General features: G+C 43.8%; 1 protein-coding gene across 1 annotated transcript in view; it reads left to right on the top strand.

The window, feature by feature from the left end:
- ABCG5 (ATP binding cassette subfamily G member 5) overlaps positions 1-22,663 on the top strand; it is a 27,954-nt gene extending 5,291 nt beyond the window's left edge. The window contains exons 3-13 of the mRNA XM_004752967.3: positions 1,552-1,688; positions 1,773-1,871; positions 6,888-7,020; positions 10,465-10,604; positions 11,167-11,296; positions 11,764-11,977; positions 12,060-12,265; positions 13,053-13,191; positions 16,488-16,673; positions 20,982-21,094; positions 22,230-22,663. Coding sequence (XP_004753024.1) covers positions 1,552-1,688; positions 1,773-1,871; positions 6,888-7,020; positions 10,465-10,604; positions 11,167-11,296; positions 11,764-11,977; positions 12,060-12,265; positions 13,053-13,191; positions 16,488-16,673; positions 20,982-21,094; positions 22,230-22,423 — 1,691 coding nt within the window. The 3' untranslated portion in view covers positions 22,424-22,663. The remainder of the gene's footprint in view (positions 1-1,551; positions 1,689-1,772; positions 1,872-6,887; positions 7,021-10,464; positions 10,605-11,166; positions 11,297-11,763; positions 11,978-12,059; positions 12,266-13,052; positions 13,192-16,487; positions 16,674-20,981; positions 21,095-22,229) is intronic.
- Positions 22,664-22,851: the final 188 nt, after the last annotated feature.

Raw genomic sequence — 22,851 nt, forward strand, 5'->3', positions numbered from 1 at the left:
CCTTTTTTTTTTTAAGGTTTTATTTATTGTAGAGAGCAAGAGAGTGTGCACAGTGGGGAGAGGATCAGAGGGAGAGAGACAAGAAGATTGTGTGTGGAGCACAAGCCCAACACACAGCTTGATTTCACAACCCCGAGGTCACGACCTGAGCCAAAAATCAAGAGTGGACACTTGACTGACTTACCCACCTAGGCGCCCCAAGCCATCTGTGTCTATGTCAAAAGCATCCCAGAACTAAGTGGCTTAAAACAATAAAAATCATTATTACCTCTCAGGATTTCTATGAGTCAGAAATTTGGAAGTGATGTTGTTGGATAGTTCTATCTATCTCTTGAGGTAGTAGTGAGAAGTCTGCTGGGCTATAGTCATCTGAAGGCTTGAGCAGGGCTGGAGAATCTACCTCCAAGGTGTCTCCCTTGCATGCTGGCTAGCAAGTTGGGGCTCTGTTGCTCAGTGATAATGTGTCACATGGGAAGACCAGAAGGCCTAAGAAAGAACCCTGAGTGTCACCCAGAGGATGCTGGGAAGAAGCAGCCAGAACAGAGGGATAAAACCAAGAGGATGAAGTAGCATCAAAGCCAGAGGACAGAGTTTTACAGAGAAAGGCAAGCAATGGTATAAATGCTGTTGAGAGGTCAGCACACAGGAAGGTGCCCACCAGATGTGGCAACAAGGAAGCAACCTTGATGACCTCAGCCAGGTCAGTTTTGATGTTGTGAGGGGATCCAGGCTCCAGGACATTTGGACCTTTCGTCAGAGTGGAGATTGGATCCCAGAAAGGGAAGGCAAGGAAGATTCTATTCAGAACCACATACAAGGCCTAGGATAATGACTAGGAAGTTTCAGAACATATTTTGAAAGACAGCTCGAATGATACCACATTTCATTTCTTTACAGTCCCCCTCCTCTCTTCCCACCCTGTTGAAGATGCTGGAGCTAACCCTGAGCTTGGTCAGCCATGAGTTAGTTAAGAAAACCACTGCATAGGAGCTTGGCTTCATCTTTGTATCCCTCATGGCAAGAGGCAGTTTCTTTATAATATTTGAACAAAAGATCTTCTCTTCGTTTTGCACAAGTCATCATATCCTTGGTAGAATTCTCTTGCTATCTTTTCAGACAGTTCAGAACCTTCTGCCTATTTCCTCTGTTAATTTAACTTTTTAGTAGCCTGCCAATGCTGGTTCCTGTCTCCATTGACACTCTGGGCTCATGTAGGTTTGTGTCCACTGTGAACAGAAGGGACTGGCTGGTGCCTTGTCCTAATGGTATCACCTAATTTCTAACCCAAGAAAAACCAAACCAGGGGAAAGAAACTGCCTATATTTTCTTTTTCAACTCAAAACAGCTGTAAAAACCCATACACAGGCAAAGTTCCTCCAGTCCTGACTGGCTTGTCCCTCTCTGACTCAGGAGACAAGCCAGAAAGGCTCATTGGTAGAGTTTGACCCAGGGGGGTTAGGAAAGAGCAAGTTGGTGCTAGACCAACTGAGTATCTGGGGACAGCCCAGCAATGGAGGGAGTCCTCTCTGGCCTTATTTTCTTGTCTCACAGGCTCAGGGAAAACCACGCTGCTGGATGCCATGTCCGGGAGGCTGCGGCGCACAGGGACCTTCCTTGGGGATGTGTTTGTTAACGGCCAGCCATTGCGCAGGGAGCAGTTCCAGGACTGCTTCTCCTATGTCCAGCAGGTGGGTGCTTTCTGGGGACCCTGCCACAGCCACCCACAGCCCGGTCTCAGCCATGCTGACGCCTCCTGCCTCCCTCTCTCGCAGAGTGACACACTGCTGAGCAACCTGACCGTGCGGGAGACTCTACGCTATGCGGCACTGCTGGCTGTGCGCCAGGGCTCCCCGGGGTTTTTCCAGAGAAAGGTGGGTAGCCTTGGGCCTCCTGCGGCCCTCTTAGGGTATCAGCCTATGGGGCTTCACACTCCTGCTTCCGTCTACTTGCCCATTTCTCCCCTTCAGTCTTCATCCCTTTAGTCTAGACCTGTGTTGTCCAGTATGGCAGCCACTGGTCACCTGTGGCTTTGAGCGCTTGACACGTGGCCGGGCCTGACTGAGATGTGCTATGAATGGGAAGTACACACAGAATTTTAGAAACTTAGTCTGAAAAAAGAGAATGTGAAATATCTTATTAATTTTTAAAAGTTGGGGTAAATTGGAAGGGGAGGTGAATCATGAGAGACTATGGACTCTGAAAAACAACCTGAGGGGTTTGAAGTGGCGGGGTGGTGGGAGGTTAGGGTACCAGGTGGTGGGTATTATAGAGGGCACGGATTGCATGGAGCACTGGTGTGGTGAAAAAATAATACTGTTTTTCTGAAAATAAATAAATTAATAATAATAATAAAAGATTGAAATTAAAAAAAACTAAATAAATAAATTGCATTTAATTACATCCCTAATTAAAATTGCATTTGCTACATCTCATAAAATATTGGTTAACAAGTTTGAAATGGTGTATTTTGGCTGCACCAGGTTAAATATATTAAAATTAATTTCACTTGTTTCTTTCTAAAATGTGACTACTAAAATATTTAAATTCTGTGTGGCTTATATTATATTTCTATTAGATGGTGCTGTTTTAGGAGCTCTGTGTTTGAATAATAATGGTTGTTTTCCTCACTGTACTTTGCCCTATTGAGATTTTTCTCAACTTTCTTTGAGGCCTTTTGAATGTGTCTCATCCAAACTAGATTAAGTTAACAAAGGAAGTAACTATTGACTTGTCTCCTCTTCTGACGTTTCAATCTATTGCTTTAAATGTATCTAATTTGGCAGTAGTCATAGGTAAGCCTGTGGGGACCTTACCTGGAATTGTTGCCTCATTTCTGTCTGGACTGAAAACAGGGAACTAAGGATACAGAGATGTGCCACTTCCAAAGCAGGTACAGTTCTCTGGGGAACCCTCAGAGTCACGGGGGGAGACCAGCAACATCAGCCTCAGAGGCTTCAGCGAAGCCACAGTGGTGAGGCTCCACGTGGGCACACAAATTATATCTGCAGTTCAGGCTCCAGGCCGGCCTTATTTAATGCCATTGAGGCTCCAAGGAAGTCCTCCATATCAGCTGAGGGTACACCATTTTTATCAGGCATTGCAGCGTCTGTCACTAGGGACTTGCTCAATCTGTCCTTGGCACTGGACTTTAAGACAGGGCTTGGAGAGTGATATTAGGTCTAAGCTGTGTCCCAAGTACCAGAAGATTTGTTTGATATAATGCCCAGGTGGGTAAAGGGCATTTTTTTGTTTGAGAGTCCTAGACAGTGCTGAAGGATAGCTTTTATTCCAGAGGAGTCTTAGCAAGGAGTGTGGCCCTCAAGAAAGACCATCAGCCTCACAGGGATGCCTAGCTCTCATTCCTTCCTGGAGGTTACCGTAGAGTGCTCAGAAGGCATTGCAAGGCTCTTACCATTCAATTGGGTTATACAGGCATACCTCAGAGATACTACAGGTTTGGCTCCAGACCACTGCAACAAAGCAAATATCAAAATAAAGTCCGATGAGTTTTTTGGTTTCCCAGTGCGTATAAGTTACATTTATACTAATACTCCAGTCTGAGAGGTGTACAGTAGCATTATGTCTAAAAGAAACCCAATATACTTAAAAATTTTTTTTTTCTTTAAAAATTTTTATTTATTTCACAGAGATCACAGATAGAGCAGCAGGCAGAGAGAGAGGGAGAAGCAGGCTCCCTGCTGAGTAGAGAACCCCATGTGGGGCTTGATCCCAGGACCCTGAGATCATGACCTGAGCTGAAGATCATGCATAACCCACTGAGCCACCCAGGCGACCCAAAACCCAATATACTTACTTTAATTTAAAAATACTTTACTGACACAGACATGAAGTGAGCAAATCCTATTGAAAAAATGGGGTGAGTAGACTTGTTTAGTACAGGGTTGGTACAAACCATCAGTTCGTAGAGAATGCGTTATCTGTGAATGCAGTAAAGTAAAGTGCAATGAAACAAGGTGTGTGTGTACTCTGAACTCTCCTAGTTGGCTGGCATCAGTCAGGCTTTGCTCATGTACAGTATTTCACCGTATCCTGGCATCAACCCTATGTGGGAGGCATATCTCCTGAAATACGAGATTAAGATCAGACAGTTGGGAAGGGCAGAGCTGGAATGCGAACCCAGGCCCTCTAGCTCCCATCATGTCTTCCTGAGCTCTGGGATCTCCTGAATCCCATTGCGATGAGAGGAAATGGAGGTTGTCTTCAGCCCACATTGAAGCACAGGCATGTTCACAGTAGCCCTGACTGTGAGTGATAGAGGAGTTCATCTGCAGACTTTCTGCTTGCTTTAGTATTTCTGTCTCTAAAAGGGGCAGGAGAAGATCCTATTTGTATTTGGGTGGCAGGAATGCCATCATAAACAGATGCTTCTGAGTTGGTGATCCACTTATATCACATATCCCACAGAAAGAGTGAATCTAAGAATGCCACTGAGCTCTTCTCCAGAAAATGCTCATGCTCACATAAATATTCAGAAAATTCATGGATGCCTTGAAATCGATTGATGGCAAAAAACTTTCCCCCTGAGGGTGCCTGGGTGGCTCAGTCAGTTAAGCATCTGCCTTCAGCTCAGGTTGTGATTTCAGGGTCCTGGGATCCAGCCCCACATCGAGCTCCCTGCTCAGCAGGGACCCTGCTTCTCCCTTTCCCTCTGCCGCTCCCTTGCTTGTGCTCTTTCTCTCAAATCTTTAAAAAAAAAAAAAAATTCCCTCCAGTAAATGTTCCTCTGGCACTGGCAGTCCCTCAAAGTCCTGTGAAAGTTCTCTCTGAGCAAATCTAGTCCATAAGGTATAAAATCCTGATAAAGTAATTTAGTGAGAAGGAAGTGGTGGTGATAATATAGGACAGAGCACAGCTGATCTCTCCTCTGAGGAACCTGAACATAAAGCTGTGCTTGACATGGGCAGGCTGTGTCTGCTGGACTGTTGGCAAATCCTTGAGCTTCATGGACCATTTGAGAGAACACAGACAGGTCTTTCAGCCCCAGCTCTGCCACTTGCTAACAGTCTGACCTCAGGCAAAATAGTTTGACCTCGGGCAAGTTATGCACCTCTCTGAGGATCTATCTTCTCCTCTGTAATAAATAGATAATAATGTGTCTCTCTTGGAGTTGATGTGAGGAATGAGTCAGTTTTATCTGAGAACATACAGCGTAGAGGTTGATGATCCCAGTGCATCCCAATGATCCCAAGGGTTACTTCTAAGACACTGTACATTCCATCCCCAGTAGTTTCACAACGTTTGCTAAACACGGGAAAGGCTTTGGGTCCTGTGAAACAGGTTAAATACATGTCCATCCCTTCCGAGCCGGGAGGGGCAAGCTTTACTCCTTTCTTGGAGTTGCAGAGCAGATGAAAGGGATGCTCAGGAATCTGCCCTGGCTGGTGAGCACCTCAACCTGGCTATGCCAAGCAAAACTCAATTCCAGAATCCTTCAATTCTGATGGCAAAAGGAGGACCTTCTTTTTTCCAGAATAAATCATACTGGTTTATTTATGCATTTTAACCTCGTTATTCCTTTAGGTTTATTTCATATGTGTTCCTTCTTTTGGTCAAACCTTTCCTCCATGCTGCTGATCTCATCCCCTGGCTCCACGGGAACTTTGTCCCACAAATCATCCCCTCTTTTTACTCCAGCCTATTTGTTGTTATTTTTTAATGCAGTGTTTTGTTTCTTTTTTCATTATAAAAGTAATACAATCTCATTAGAGGTATATGGGAATCAAACTCACTACCATATATATAAGTATTTTCAGTCTGTTTCTAGCTGCTTTCCCCAGGGCCCTATGCAGATAGGGGTAATCAGCAAGGCAGGGCCAGAAGTAGAGATTTTTGAAAGGGTCTCTGGAGATGGGCTAAGCTGAGGAAGGAAAGAAGGAGGGGAAGAGAAAGCCCAACTTTCTTGATTAGAAAGTCAGTCAAGAACTTTTCTAGTTGTTATTGTTGTAGGGGAGTTGAGGAAGACTAAGGAGATGGTTTCAGGGTGCGGCAGAGTCCAAGATAAATACAGCGAGGGGAACTGTGGGACAGGATATTAAGTGTGGATGCAGGTTATAAACTGGGTCCCCTGGAAAATTTTTAATGAGAGTAAAATAAATATTGGCATCATTTTTAATTACTTTTGGTAGCTTGATTATATTTGATGCAAAATCACACCGAGATTGGACCACACAAGACTCCAGGACTTATTTGGGTTACATAAGGTAGCCAAGGTTCGTTCAAACCAAATCAGGACTTTTTTTTTTTTTTTTTAACACATATAAAACACAATAAAATTTCAGGGGCGCCTGGGTGGCTCAGTGGGTTAAAGCCTCTGCCTTCGGCTCAGGTCATGATCCCGGGGGCTTTGGGATTGAGCCCCACATTAGGCTCTCTACTCAGCAGGGAGCCTGCTTCCCCTTCTCTCTCTCTGCCTGCCTCTGCCTACTTGTGATCTCTGTCAAATAAATAAAATCTTTAAAAAAAACACAATAAAATTTCAAAAACCAAACATTAAAAGAAACTGCATTGTCCCTCTGCCTTTAGGGGATTTTTCTGTATGCTGGACTTAATGCAGCATCTGAAAATATGAGTCCAGTGACCTCTCCTTGTTTCCTGGTGAATTTCCCTGAAACAAATATAGTTTTTGCTGCTCTAGAGACTTTTGAAAAAACAGTTATATTTATTTTAACCTGACACATGTACTATATTATGACTTAGAGCAAATTGGATTTTATCATAGTAGGCATGTTTTCCCTAGGGTGTGGTGAGTCTGAAAGTGGCCCGAGCACTCAAGGGAAGTATGTTGCCTCTCCCATGCCATCAGAACTCCATGAATTGGAGCAATAGCCCAGCAATGACCAGCCTTCCTGGACTTGTGTTTCCTGCAGGTGGACGCAGTTATGGTGGAACTGAGTCTGAGCCATGTGGCAGATCGACTGATTGGCAGCTGCAACCTTGGGGGAATTTCCAATGGCGAGCGGCGCCGGGTCTCCATTGCAGCCCAGCTCCTCCAGGATCCCAGTAAGTGGGACCCAGAACTGCTACTAGCTGCTGCCTAGGTGTCTTCCATGGGTCTGCAGACATTTTCAGTCCTTTTTTTACAGTCTCCATTTGGAAAGGGGTTTGTGTGGAACGGACATCACTGAGGTTCTTTAGACTGGGGATCCAGTTTCTTTGGAAATACTACATAGTTCTTTTTAATTTTTTTCAGTCTTCCAAAATTCATTGTTTATGCATCACACCCAGTGCTCCATGCAATTTGTGCCTTCCATAATACTCACCACCAGACTCACCTCCCCACCCCCCTTTCCAAAACCCTCAGTTTGTTTCTCGGAGTTCACAGTGTCTCATGGTTTGTCTCCCCCTCCGACTTCTCTCAACTCACTTCTCTCCATCTCCCGATGTCTTCCATATTATTCCTTATGCTCTGCAAGTAAGTGAAACCATATGATAATTGACTCTCTGGGCTTGACTTATTTCACTCAGCATAACCTTTTCTAGTCCTATCCATGCTGATACAAAAGCTGGGTATTCATCCTTTCTGATGGAGGCATAATACTCCATAGTGTATATGGACCATATCTTCTTTGTCCATTTGTCCGTTGAAAGGCCTCTTGGTTCTTTCCACAGTTTGGCAACTGTGGCCATTGCTGCTATGAAAATTGGGGTACAGATGGCCCTTTTCACTACATTTGTACCTTTGGGGTAAATACCCAGCAGTGCAATTGCAGAGTCATAGGGTAGCTCTATTTTTAGTTTCTTAGGGGATCTCCACACTGTTTTCCAAAGTGGCTATACCAACTTGCATTCCCACCAACAGTGTGAGAGGGTTCCCCTTTCTCCACATCCTCTCCAACACTTGTTATTTACTGTCTTGTTAATTTTGGCCATTCTAACTGGTGATAATCTCAATTTGAATCTTCCTGATGGCTAATGATTTGATTTTGATTTGAATCTCCCTGATGGCTAATGATGATGAGCATTTTTTCATGTGTCTGTTAGCCATTTGTATGTCTTCATTGGAGAAGTGTCTGTTCATATCTTCTGCCCATTTTTTTTTTAAGATTTTATTTACTTATTTGACAGATATCACAAGTGGGCAGAGAACCAGGCAGAGAGAGGGGGGAAACAGGCTCCCTGCCGAGCAGAGAGCCCAATGTGGGGCTCGATCCCAGGACTGTATAAGGACCCGAGCTGAAGGCAGAGGCCCAACCCACTGAGCCACCCAGGTGCCCCTCTTCTGCCCATTTTTTGACAGGATTATCTGTTTTATTTGTGTTGAGTTTGAGGAGTTCTTTATAGATCTTGGATATCAGTCCTTTGTCTGTAGTGTCATTTGCAAATATCTTCTCCTTTACTACAAAGCTGTGATCACCAAGACAGCATGGTACTGGCACAAAAACAGACACATAGATGGGTGGAACAGAATAGAGAGCCCAGATACCGACCCTCAACTCTGCGGTCAAATAATCTTCGACAAAGCAGGAAAAAATACACAGTGGAAAAAAGACAGTCTCTTCAGTAAATGGTGCTGGGAAAATTGGACAGCAATGTGTTGAAGAATGAAACTCGATCATTCTCTTACACCATACACAAAGATAAATTTGAAATGGATAAAAGACCTCAATGTGAGGCAGGAATCTATCAAAATCCTAGAAGAGAACATAGGCAGTAACCTCTTTGACATCAACCACAGCAGCCTCTTTCAAGACATGTCTCCAAAGGCAAAGGAAAGAAAAGCGAAAAAGAACTTTTGGGACTTCATCAAGATCAAAAACTTCTGCACAGCAAAGGAAACAGTCAACAAAACAAAGAGGCAACCCACAGAATGGAAATACTACATAGTTCTTGATGTTATGCTATCCAAGTACAAAATAGCTCTTGGACTTAGAAGCACTGCATCTGTGTTTTAATGTTCAGTTAGGGTCTTCCGTGAGCACAGGACTCTGGCCCGTCCCTTGTTATTAGAGTAGCAGCTCTGGTGGGGGTGGTGGCTATAGAAAGTCAATGAGTTTTGGTGTGCCTAAAAGAACATATTAAATAGCAGGAATTAAAGCAGGACTTTCAATGATACACAAAAAAGTGTGTATTTTGAAGGGAGGAGCTATCAAGATGGGGTAGCCAGTCACCTGCCTTTCCTGCTGGGTTTGGTTATTCTCCTCATTACTGGGGAACTTTCAGCTCTTATAAGCACTTGGAAGAGGACATGCTGCACCTGGATGCTCCACAGGGGCCCACTAAGACTGCCTGCTCTTCAGATGGTTGGTCACTAGAAGGCAAAGAAGAGAGACGTTCTTTTTTTTTTTTTTTTTTAAAGATTTTATTTATTTAGGGGCGCCTGGGTGGCTCAGTGGGTTAAGCTGCTGCCTTCAGCTCAGGTCATGATCTCAGGGTCCTGGGATCGAGTCCCGCATCGGGCTCTCTGCTCAGCAGGGAGCCTACTTCTCTCTCTCTCTCTGCCTGCCTCTCCATCTACTTGTGATCTCTCTCTGTCAAATAAATAAATAAAATCTTAAAAAAAAAAAGATTTTATTTATTTATTTGACAGACAGAGATCACAAGTAGGCAGAGGCAGCCAGAGAGAGGAAAGGAGGAAGCAGGCTCCCTGCTGAGCAGAGAGCCTGAGGCAGGGCTCGATCCCAGGACCCTGAGATCATGACCTGAGCCAAAGGCAGAGGCTTTAACCCACTGAGCCACCCAGGTGCCCCAAGAGAGACATTCTTAAGAGCCCTTCTCACTTTCTGGGTAGATAGCTGCAGTTAAACCTTCTAAAGAATTTAATGCCTATCCCAGCTCAGACTTTATCAGGCAGTTTTTTGCTGTGCAAAGACCCTGTCAACGTTCGAAAGTGCTTCACATGAAGTGAGGTTATGTCTTTTTTTTTTTTTTTTTTAAAGATTTTCTTCATTTATTAAAGAGAGACGCAGCGAGAGGAGGAACACAAGCAGGGGGAGTGGGAGATGGAGAAGCAGGCTTCCTGCCAAGCAGGCAGCCCGATGTGGGACTCGATCTCAGGACCCTGGGAACCATGACCCAAGCTGAAGGCAGAGGCTTAATGATTGAGTCACCCAGGTGCCCTGAGGTTATGTCTTTTTAACCAGCCTTCTCTTAGCTAGCCTTTTGAAAACAACTTGGTGCCCACTCGTCAGCCCTTGTTCTTTGTCATGGTCCTCTGGACAGAGCCCAAGCAATCCATAGTACATTTGAGAGGCGTGATCTTGTTGCTGCCCTGTACCCTTTAATGATTAAGGCCAAGATGTGCTCTGGAGCTGCGTCTCTGAAGTAAGGTTCCCTCATTTGGACTCGGGCTGAAAGCCATTTACATGTAGGTACTTCTCACGGTGCACTGTGTGGATAGGTTAAGATGGGATGGGGTAAGATGCCTCAGTAATTCAAAATTCTGAGCTTAGAGTCCAGAGCCCAGTCTCGTCAGTGACTCAGAAACCTGACCCTTCTTGCCTGCAGAGTTCATGCTGTTTGATGAGCCTACCACAGGCCTGGACTGCATGACAGCAAATCAAATCATCATCCTCCTGGCAGAGCTGGCTCACAGGGACCGCATTGTGATTGTCACCATCCATCAGCCACGCTCTGAGCTCTTCCAGGTGAGGGTGACTCTTGTTCCTGCTTAACTCATCAAGGGTGGGTAGATGTACATGTTGAGCTGGGGATTGTGAGGTAGAGATTAGTACTTGTCAACCAGGGCTCTTGGGGCCAATAGCTCCTGATATGGGAAGGGCACCTACCATGTACCAAATACTTTCTCTGCACTAGTTCTTTGGTCCACACAACAATCCTATGACGTGGGTATCAGTACTGCCACTTTACAGAAAAGAGGGAGACTTAGAAATGATGCGAAATTGAATCAAGGGTCTGAGGTCAAACAAACATCTGGTCCAAGGTCACTCACTCAGGAACATGGCTGGCCCTCAAACCTAGGACCACTGGCCAGGTCCAGGAGTTCATCTGGGCCCAGGCCAGATGCAGCACGATACACACTGGCAACGCAGATTTAAAAAAATAGGAACATGCTTTGTGTGTCTCCAGTGGGCACAGTAAGAATCCCGATGCATGGGTGAGATCAACAGGGACTGACTGCTTGGAAATTTATTCTCCAGAAGGATATGGTGACCTGATATACACTAATGCCATCGATTCTCCCACCAGCTCTTTGATAAAATCGCCATTCTGAGCTACGGAGAGCTGGTTTTCTGTGGGACACCAGCAGAAATGCTTGATTTCTTCAGTGGTTGCAGTTACCCTTGTCCCGAACATTCAAACCCTTTTGACTTTTATAGTAAGTTTTTACCCCCACATTTCCCATGATGAATGATCATTCAATTTTGTCATCTCAGATTTCTGCCTAGATGTCAACAGCACCAGTGGATTTTATTCTTGCTTTTGTTTTGGTAATTTCACTCTTTAAGGAGTTAACTTGGCTAGATCAGATAACTTGCCATAGATGACCTATCAGAATGAGGTGGGGGCCTCTCTTAAATCGCTGCATGTTCGCTTTGTCAGAGAAGAATCAGCACAGCTTCTAAATTCTCCCAGACAGCCCCAGTTGAATCCTCAAGGCCTAGCTGATAGGTTTAAAATATTCTGATTTTACAGGTGGGCATGATCACCAGGTATTATTCTGATGGGATGAGGTACTAGCTAGTACTCCTGAATCAATGATAAAACATACATTATGAGCCATTGTGCATATGTATGCATTTAAAAACACATGGGTCATTTCTTTTGGGGAAAAAAAAAAATTAGTGGACCTGACATCAGTGGATACCCAAAGCAAAGAACGGGAAATAGAAACCTACAAGAGAGTTCAAATGATTGAATCTGTCTACAAAGAATCAGCAATTTATCGCAAAACCTTGGAAAATATTGAAAGAACAAAACACCTGAAAACATTACCAATGGTTCCTTTCAAAACCAAAGATTCTCCTGGAGCTCTCTCTAAACTGGATGTTCTCTTGAGGTAAGAACTTCACCCTGTTTTAGGTGGTTAGACATCCACCAATAAGAGAAAGAGAATTAAAGCGAGGTTGTCTGGCTTTCAGGAGAGTGACAAGGAACTTAATGAGAAATAAGCTGGCGGTGATGATGCGTCTTGTTCAGAATCTGATCATGGGTTTGTTCCTCATCTTCTACCTTCTGCGGGTGCCAAGCGATGTGCTGAAGGGCGCTGTCCAGGACCGCGTGGGGCTCCTGTACCAGTTAGTGGGTGCCACCCCATACACAGGCATGCTGAACGCTGTCAATCTGTGTGAGTGCCCATGCCCAGGAGGTGCCCCCTTGGGGGCGGGGAGGGCACTTCCCCTCTTCCGGATGATCTCTCCTCTCCAGCTGGCATCTTGCAAGATTCCACTATTATAAGGGTATTTCACTGAGCTAAACTTGGCTCTCTCCAGATTCTCCCCCTGGGGAAGGATTAAGTACGGAGTTACTAACCTCATAGTGTGAATTAGTTCACCAAGTAGATCTCGCTAAGGGTCTAAGGATCCAGAGAAACAAGAAGTTAGAAGCTGCTGATGGGGCAGGTTCGGGAAGGGTTTTTTAAAAGATCATTCCTGGTATTCCTATCTTTGCCATTAGGATGTACAGGCCCTGGAGGCCCAGATACCTGCCAACTTGGCATTATTCTATTCTTTTTGGAGCCGATTTTAGCACAGCTAGCACTTAATTTTCAAACTCAGTGAGAATCCAGCAGCAGTGCCTAATTGTCTGATGTTCTGTGCCAAGACCCTGCACAAAAAGAGGACAAACTACCTCACGTCATTTATGACCCTTATGCACATATATTCTTGAATTTGTGACAACCCTCCATTGACTTTAGAGAGAAAGAAAGAAACTTTGACAGCTTATGCAACCATACTGTAATTCAGGTAGGGTAGAGTTCTGTGGTGGGAAGTACTTAAAGTTCTATCGACAGCAGTCCCCACTTTCCAAGACTAGGAAGTCCCAGCTGGTCCCCACCACCCAGCCCTGACAACTCAAGTTCAGTTTGAGCTGTGTCGTGACTGGCTATTCTGAAACCTGCCTTCTGTTTCCAGTTCCTGTGCTGCGAACTGTCAGCGACCAGGAGAGCCAAGATGGCTTGTACCAGAAGTGGCAGATGCTGCTGGCTTATGTGCTGCATGCGCTCCCCTTCAGTGTCCTTGCCACCATGATATTCAGCAGTGTATGCTACTGGTAAGGGGGTGTTCAAAGGTGTTCAGTCCTTCTGGGTCAGGCCTCCTGGCAAGTTCCACATGGTCACTGGGACTGATGAAGGAGGAGTTCCAGGGTGAAGAACTCCCTCTTCTTGGCCCTGGAGGTCTGTCTTTGGCCATCAATGACCAGTACAGTGTCTTTTGCTTCAAGACAAATAAAAGAACCCGGCTGGAGTCACATGGGACCTGAGAGCAGAACCACAGGACTACATGGTGCCAGGGACTGGCATGTCCCACATCCTCTGCGGGGCCTGGGCAGAGAAAACTGCCCTGAAGTCTTTGGGATCCAGGTGTAGGGGCAACAACTAGCTGCTGCATCTTGATGAAGCATGGCTCCTGTCAGCCGGAGCAGCAACTCGGCCTGAGGTTCCACCAACCCACCTGTGACATCAGAGTTGGGCTGGTGTGAGTGGGCCTGAGTGACAGGAGAGGGGCTATGGGAAGAGGCACTGGGAAACCATGAAGTATCCCTGATGCTCTTAGGTTGTGAGTGATGGCTTATAGACAATGCTGCTATTTGTTTCTTAGAGCTTTTAAAAAATAGAAGTCCAAAAATGGGTAGTTATTTGTAGGATTTGTCATCCTAGGGAGAAGTATCTTCTCTAATTCCCACGGCTTTCCCTTAAGATGGGGGTAGTACCTGGTATTCTGAGCCTCTAGTAGAGTACCTAGCTTGTTGTCTCAAGAGAACTTCAGGCAGTTCTTGAGATATTGTCTTTCTTAGAGCCATGGGATTCATAAGCAGGTGCTCCTAACATAGCCAGTGTATAGACCCATGATATGTGAGATGAAAAATTACTATGAACTAAGTGATACATAACTTAAACACAAACCAGCACCTAATAAGTTTGAGCTTCCAGAAGAAGAGTGGGAGGGTCTTGGTGCAGGTGATTAGAAATTGGCATCATTCTGGTGAGTGCCAACTTGCTCTAAGTTAGCAGGAGGCTGGGCTTTTCACTGAGGATAATGGCAAGGACCACAGGGCCTTCCTGCTGGCCCTGATGAAGCCTCCTTGTTCTTTGACACTTGGGAGCATATTGAATTTCTAATCTATGATGTAAAGCACAGACCTGTCTAGATCAGGCTGCATGATGCATGGACTTAAAAATCCAGCAGATTTTTAAAAATCCAGTTATTTTTGAGTAAATCAAGGTTGCTGAAAATTGAAGACCTTGCTAATTTAGACTCTTGCCACTCAGTGTGGCCCATGGACCAGCATCAGCCGTACTTTGGAGCTTGACTAACATGCAGAATCGCCGGTCCAGCTACTGAATTGGGTTCCGTGTTTAAAAGGATGCCCCAGGTGGGTCCTATGCACTTTAGAATTTGTGAAGCACGAAAAACTGTGCATGAGAAAGAAAGTACTTTTAAGATTTGAGAAAACAGGGGACCCGGGGTGGCTCAGTGGTTAAAGCTTCTGCCTTCGGCTCAGGTCATGATCCCAGGGTCCTGGGATTGAGTCCCCATTGGGCTCTCTGCTCAGCGGGGAGCCTGCTTCCCTGCCTATTTGTGAGCTGTGAAATAAATAAATAAAATCTTAAAAAAAAAAAAGATTTGAGAAAACGGCAGTTTTAAACTAGGTTCAGTGTAAGCATACAGGTCATGACTATTTTTGATAAAAAGTCAGGCATAAAAAGTCAATCATTTCTAGTAGCAGCACAGCTGTTACTGTAGCAAATACTTCAATTAAATGACAGAAATAATTGTTGAATGCCTACTAAGTGCTAGGCACCATATTATGTACAACAGAAGACTCCATAAAGAGGAGTGAACAGATGGTGCTACAATGAGAAAAAATTAGGGATCTGGGGGTCAGGTGAAGGAGAGTGGATCTGATTAGTATAGCAGTATGCCTTGTTCAGCACACCTTCAGGGAGAGAATTTAAGTTAAAAAACAGGGCTTCCACGGTGTGGGCACTGCTCAGGCAAAGAATAGCAGGGGGTGGGGGCAGTAAGGACCTGAGGTAGCTTGGGATTGGGGGAAATAGGAGGCCGGAGGGACACCATAATCAGAGAGAGCACTTTTAGAATCTGAAATCTTGGGAAAATGGAATAATTCTGAGTAAAATTTAAGTCCAAGATTTGGTGAGTGATGAAGCTTAGGTGGATGGGGCCACTGGAACAGATCAGGATACCTAATTAGGAAGTGTTGATGTTGATGGCTAATCAGGAAGGTTAAAAAGACCTTGAGGATAATGAGGGTGGATGGGAATGCAAAGACTGACCCTGGTATAGATATCATAAGATCATCAAAGGTGAGAGAATGTCATAAAAGCCACAAAGGATTGCACTGAGAAAGAGAACAGTACAAGCAAATTTCATGATTTGGAGAGTGGTCAGGAGGCATGCGTACGAGACATGCCAACTCCTTTTCCTTACTCTACAGATGGAAGAGAGAACAGCCATAACTAATGGTTGTTGAGGACATACTATTATCTAGGAAGTGTATTTAGTGAAAGGAGTTTAAGAGTTAAGGGGCATGGATGTAGGAAAGTCTGTTTACAAGAAAATGAAGATCAAATCAATGGAAGGGGCTGGTAGAATAAAAGACAAGAATGGAATGGAACAGACCTGGGAGAGCTAATTCACCAGAGGATGGCAGCAGTGAAGGGTTTTCACACTGGCAGCAACCCCACATAACCGGGATGGAGGAGCAGAGAAGTAGGCTGAGTGAGCCCTTAACACTGGGAGAGTAGGCTAGCTAGGACAGGAGCAGTGCCAGCATAGGCAGAACGTGGTTATTTTTGGAGAAGCCTGGGGAGTTCAACCACTCTACTAATTGCTTCAGTTGTGATCACTGTTCAAGCGTTAATATATATTTTTTAAGATTTTATTTACTTATTTGATAGAGCCAGAAAGCACAAGCCAGGTCAGGGTGAGGGGGAATGGCAGAAGAAGAGGGAGAAGCAAGCTCCCCACAAGCAGGGAGTCTGAAGCGGGACTCTATCCCAGGACACCAGGACCATGACCTAAGCTGAAGGCAACTTTTAACCAACTAAGCTACCCAGGTGCAACACGTGTTAATATTTTCCTCTGAGAACTGAAGAAGCTGTGAAAGGGAACAGGTGGTACATGAAGCTGGAGAAACAACTGTAGTGCTACTAAATGGTCTCCAAGTTTGGCTCTGTTCCGAAAAGGCCTCTCAGAGGGGAGTGTGGCTTACCCCACAAACTCTTCCCACCGACTAACCACCATGGACTTATTCATGAAAGGCACGTGTGGTGTTTTTCTTAAATAATCCTTGGAGAGGAAACTAAAGACCCTATGTTTTTCCAGGACTCTGGGCTTATATCCCGAGGTTGCCAGATTTGGATATTTCTCTGCTGCTCTCTTGGCCCCCCACTTAATTGGTGAATTTCTAACTCTTGTGCTACTTGGTATGGTCCAAAACCCAAATGTGGTCAACAGCATAGTGGCTCTGCTTTGCATTGCTGGGATACTTGTGGGCTCTGGATTAGTAAGGTAAGATATAACAATTCAGAGGATTTTCATTGATGATTTGTGGTTAATGATCACTCGATAACAAATTAAGAGGAAAGCTATGTGACATGGGCTAAAGGTATCACGTTATGGTCTGGGGAGTTTATAGTGCTTGCTTATCATTATTTAGACCTTGATCTATTTACCATTTATTCAGTAAAATGTCTTCACACTGAGAATCAGGAAATGACAATTTAGGTGTGTTATTCATATGATTCACATGTTGTAACAGGAGGAAGAAAACCAATCCATTCTCTGGAAAAACTCACAGCCTCTTACTATAGGCAAATTGCATGCATTTAATTCATTTCCGCCCTGGCACTGTCTCTGTTCTGGTTCTCTATTTCCTTGTTTTCTTTTAGGAAGTAAGAACAGTCAGATAAGAGCTTGCATGATAAAAGATCAAGAAAGTATCAGGACTAGAAGGACACAAATGTTAACAAATGTTAATAGTAATTATCTCTGGGTAATTTAGTTTTTTCTTCATATTTTTGTTTTGTGAATTTCTATAAAAAGCACTTTATAAATAAGCAAGAGAAAAAAATATATATACACACACATATATTTTAAAAAAGCAGGGGAGCCTGGGTGGCTCAGTGGGTTAAGCTTCTGCCTTCAGCTCAGGTCATGATCCCAGGGTCCTGGGATCGAGCCCCACATCGGGCTCCTTGCTCAGTGGGGAGCCTGCTTCTCCCTCTCCTACTGTTCTGCCCGCTTGTGTTCTCTTGCTCTGTCAAATAAATAAATAAAATCTCTAAAAAAAAATTAAAAAGCAGCAGAAAGGATGGAAAATTTTAGAAGGGTGACAGTGGTCCCAGGTGAGTGATGTGAGCGGTGGTTCCCTGAGGAAATGTGAAGGTGGCTGGTTCTTTAATTTAAAAAAGCTCCAGAGCATCTACAGATAAAATTATTATATTTATATATTTAATTATTTCACTCTCAGAACAATTCATGTTTGGGTAAGAAAACTCAGGTTGGACTTGAGTTTGCTCCACTCAAGCCACTGTGAAGACTCCCAGGCTGCACGTGGCTCCCTGGAGAGAGGACTGACCCAGGAGTCAGAGACTTCCTCTGCCTTGTATCTGCCACATGACCGCGGGCAAGTCCCTTTTCTATCTAAATTAGTTTTCTCATTTATAAAAAGGCGCTCGTGATCTGGTCCCTTCTGCCACAAGGGAAACATGAGAAGCAAATGAGATAATCAGAAGCACTTCATAAGCTGTAGTGAGTTATAGAAAGGTGAAATATCACAAAGCAAAGTGAGCTGGTTTTGATTAATCCAGGAGGACCTTGTTTATGACGCCATTATTGCACTGTATTTGTGTTGCTTAAATGATTGTTAGCCTCTATAAAAAATGCACAAATCAAATCAAGCCAGCAAGGTACAGATCCAACGTTGGGCAGGATCACCTCTTGAATATTTTTTTTTCCTACTAAATATTTTATTTATTTATTTGACAGAGAGAGAGAGAGATATCACAAGTAGGCAGAGAGGCAGGCAGAGAGAGAGGAAGCAGACTCCCCGCCAAGCAGAGAGCCCAGTGCAGGGCTCAATCCCAGGACCCTGAGATCATGACCTGAGCCAAAGGCAGAGGCTTAATCCACTGAGCCACCCAGGCACCCCATCTCTTAAATATTGCAATCATTACTTGTTCCAGTCAGTCTGGCACTATTTTGTATATTTGGTTTGTAGAAAAAGGAAATTTATTGTTCTGAAAAGGCAGGCAGTGGCCAGCATTACCAAAGTCTCCTTTTTTTTTTTTTTTTTTTTTTTTTGCAAAACCTCAACATCTGGGCTTCACCTGGGTTCTGCTCCCGTCACTGAATTGAAGCTCTGCTCTTCAGGGGCCAGCCCCATTGACCTCCTCATCATAAAGTTCACATTCTTCCCTCAAGTCACTGCCTTTCCTGACTGCGTGCCTGCAACATTTGCATTTTTGGCTGCCTCCTCCTCTAAACACAAACAGAAATAGCTTTGTTCTTTCTACATACAAAATAATGCAGGTTCTTTGGGGGAAAAACTGTACACAATATGGTAGTGTATAAGGAAGAAAGTTAAAGTTACTGAAGTCTCACAAACTTAAATTTTGTTGTGTTTCTTGCTAGACTCTTATATAATCTTTAATGAAAATGAGATTGTACTATTGTGAAGGAGTTAAGTGTGCATTTAATGATATAATGTAGACAGTCCCATGTCAATAAATTTAGATCTTTAGTTCATTCCTCTCTGAAATACTCCAAGGATTTCCGTGATTTAGCCTGATTGTCGTCCTGTGTCTTTCATGAACCTGTTTGTGTCCCTTTGCCACCCGCACGAAACCTGCCTGCTGTTCCCTTGGATAGATCAGCTCTCTGAAAGCCTGCCACTTCTGTTGCAGCCTTCCTTTCCAAGGACGGCAGACTCGAGGCCAGCAGCTATGCCTCATTCATCATTATAGTTCTTCTTAGTGGCTGGCCCAAGGCTTTGAACCAAGTAGGTTTGCAGAAAATATCTACTGAATTGAGTGAATGAATGACTACACTCTTCCCCTGGATGGCCCTTGCACTGGAATAGTCCCCAGCTTCTGTTGGGGTTTTTTTTTTTAAAGATTTTATTTATTTATTTGACAGAGAGAAATCACAAGTAGATGGAGAGGCAGGCAGAGAGAGAGAGAGAGAGAGAGAGGGAAGCAGGCTCCCTGCTGAGCAGAGAGCCCGATGCGAGACTCGATCCCAGGACCCTGAGATCATGACCTGAGCCGAAGGCAGTGGCTTAACCCACTGAGCCACCCAGGCGCCCTCTGTTGGGGTTTTTCATTGCTGTCTCGCCACAAATACATGTGAGGCCTTTACCTGTAGTATTCCACCCTGTGGGGTGCACTGCAAGATGAAGGTGTGTGGTTCCTGCTTAAGGGGGTAACCTTCTGGCCAGCTGGGCAGCCACACTCTCATGGGCATCATCCTTTGTCATCTAATCCTTGAGCTGCTGCCGTCACCTGCTCCCTTTTGCTTTCCTGCTTTTCTTTATCTGCCCTTGACATGCCTGTGCTCATACCGTCCTCCCTTCCTAGAATGTCCTTCCCCTTCTTTCCTTCCTACCCGGGTTCCTACCTGTCCTTTCCAGTTAGCAGCCTCTCAATGGGCTGACTGAATTTTGTGCCTTAGAATATTGCCAGTAACTGAAAGTCGTGGGGTTTGGGGGGTCACCTGGGAATAGGTAAAAACCATAAATACTAAGTACAACAATGTCATGGACATGTGCTGGATTATTATACTTGGTACAAATTGTTTACCACTATGTATTTTTATAGTCTTAAGGATATATATTCTATGTCTCCGATTACACTGTGAGTTCTCTAGGGGTAGGACACTTCTTTTGACTTCCTCAAACACTTAGAACTAGTGCCTCACAAATAGAATTTAATACATATTTGTTGACTGATATAAGTTACATAGTGGACAGAGGAGGCCGTAAGTTCAGCAAAAAGACTGAAGAGGGGACAGAGTTCATTTTTACAATGGACGTCTGTCTGCTTGCTCTCTCCATCCTCTCCCCTTGTATCATAGTTAATTCTCACTTCACATACCAAATCCACCAAATCTCTGTTTAATCACAAATACCCTCTAAAGTGATGAGTTATGTGTGTGTTTTATGTTTATATCAATGATGCTTATCAAAAAAAATTAGACACCAATCCATCATCGGGGGAGTGTTAAATTAAGATTTCTACTATAATGGACCACTGAGCTATAATTAAAAGTGATGGAGTGCTATGCTTACTGACTTCGAAGGCTGCCTGACGCATATGTTTAGTTGAAAAAAAGGTTAGAAAAGAGCATGAAGAGTGTGATTCCACTTACGTACAATTTTATAATACATGTTACACATATCACCAAAATATTAACCACAGTTATTTCTGGGCAGTGGTTTATCTTTGTACTTCTCAGAATTGTTTTTCACAGTGAGCACAATTTTCATGAGAGATAAAAACTATCTTCAAAATGGGAAACATAAAATGAGGGTTGAGGGGCGCCTGGGTGGCTCAGTGGTTTGGGCTGCTGCCTTTGGCTCGGGTCATGATCTCAGGGTCCTGGGATCGAGCCCCGCGTTGGGCTCTCTGCTCCGCGGGAAGCCTGCTTCTCTCTCTCTCTCTGCCTGCCTCTCTGCCTACTTGTGATCTCTCTCTGTCAAATAAATAAATAAAATCTTAAAAAAAAATAAATGAGGGTTGAGGGTTGCCTTTCTTTTCATCTAATAGGACTATTATCAGAGCCTACTGAATTTCAGCTTACTCTCTTTTTTTTCTTCAGAAACACAGAAGAAATGTCCATTCCTTTAAAAATCTTCAGTTATTTTACATTCCAAAAATACTGCTCTGAGATTCTTATAGTCAATGAGTTCTATGGACAGAATTTCACTTGTGGTAAGTACTCTATTTTGGAATATTATTTTCTTTACATAGTACTCTGAGGAAGTGATTCCTTGGGGGAAATGTATTTTTTAAATACAAGTTATATTTTATAATAGATTTAAAACACTGTTTTGAAATAAAAGTCTAACAGTTCTTCTGATTTTGAGTAAAAGGCAAGTTAGTCACCTGTCAAAGGCCATCAGCTTAAGGCCACTCTGATTTTCTCAGAAAACTGCAGACTTGGGGCGCCTGGCTGGTTCAGTTGGAAGAGCATGTGACTCTTGATCTTGGGGTTGAGTTTGAGCTCCACGTTGGGGGTAGAAATTACTTAAATAAAATTTTTGAAGAAAAATGACAGGCCTAAGTACACTGAGGTATACTCTGGGTGGAATCAGGTTTTTTTGTTTGTTTGTTTTTAAAGATTTTATTTACTTGAGAGAGAGTCTGTGTGCACGTGAGTGGCAGGGGGGCAGAAGGAGAGAACCTAGAGCAGACTTTGCACTGAGCAAAGAGCCCTACACGGTGCTCAATCCCATGATTGTGAGATCAAGACCTCACCTGAAACCAAGAGTCAGATGCTTAACTGACTGAGCCACCACCCAGGCACCCCTAGAATCAGTTTTTATACCGACTGAACAGAACAAGTTGAAGCAGGTTGCAGTGGCTTCTTGTTCCCTAAAAATGTATGTAGAGTATAGCTGAGTAAAGCCATTTTTGGCAAAAGTCTGTTCCCCTATCCCATTAGAGGCAGTGGGAGCATAGCAAGGTCCTTCTGGCCATGAAAATCCCAGGCCACTCCCTGAAGGCAACTAAAGAATTGGCATAATTTAGTAATTGTTTTAAACATTTTTAGGTGGTAACAGCAGTAACCTTAGGATATTCAGTACTAGATGATAAGTGATCATGATCTTTATCAGTACTATGGTAATGAGTTTATACCCCAAATGGAAACAAACCCATTTCTATCTTCAAATGAAGCCAGGGCCCAGAACACTCACTATTGCTTCATCTAAAAATGAATTCCAGGGTCTCTTAAATGTCCTATATCGTCCATGATGAAGTGTACTTATTGGGTAGTTGGTAAATACTTGTTGATGAAAGTACCTGGGAAGCATCACATCTGACACTGTCCATTTTTTCTCTGCAGGCAGCTCAAATGGTTCTGTGACAACTAATCCAATGTGTGTCTTCACTCAAGGAATTACATTTATTGAGATAATCTGTCCGGGTGCAACATCCAGATTCACAACAAACTTTCTGGCTCTGTATGCCTTTATCCCAGTTCTTGTCATCCTAGGAATAGTTGTTTTTAAAATAAGGGATCATCTCATTAGCAGATAGTAAAGAACATGGCTGTGAAAATGACCTTAAGACCCAGACGTGCAGGACTACTTTGAATGTCTGAAAAAAGAAAGCCACTTGTTTCTTGATAGTACATCTTAAGTCTTGTAACTTCATCTGTGACTCAGAGATCATGCAGGCTTTGAATGATATTCTGACTTGCAGGGACACATGTTATTTGGAGAGTGAGCTGGTCCAAAAATGTAAATAGTAATAATTCATAAAGTTATGGGAGACTAGTGTGACTGTTTTCTTTGTTTTAGGCACAAAAAAATTTTGCTGTTTTATTTTTTATTTTATTTTATTTTTTTAAATATTTTATTTATTTATTTGACAGAGAGAGATCACAGGTAAGTAGAGAGGCAGGCAGAGAGAGAGAGAGAGGGAAGCAGGCTCCCCGTGGAGCAGAGAGCCCGATGCGGGACTCG

This window comes from Mustela putorius, unplaced genomic scaffold (assembly GCF_011764305.1).
Source record: "Mustela putorius furo isolate JIRA1106 unplaced genomic scaffold, ASM1176430v1.1 tig00000224_pilon_pilon_pilon, whole genome shotgun sequence".
Lineage (NCBI taxonomy): Eukaryota > Metazoa > Chordata > Mammalia > Carnivora > Mustelidae > Mustela > Mustela putorius.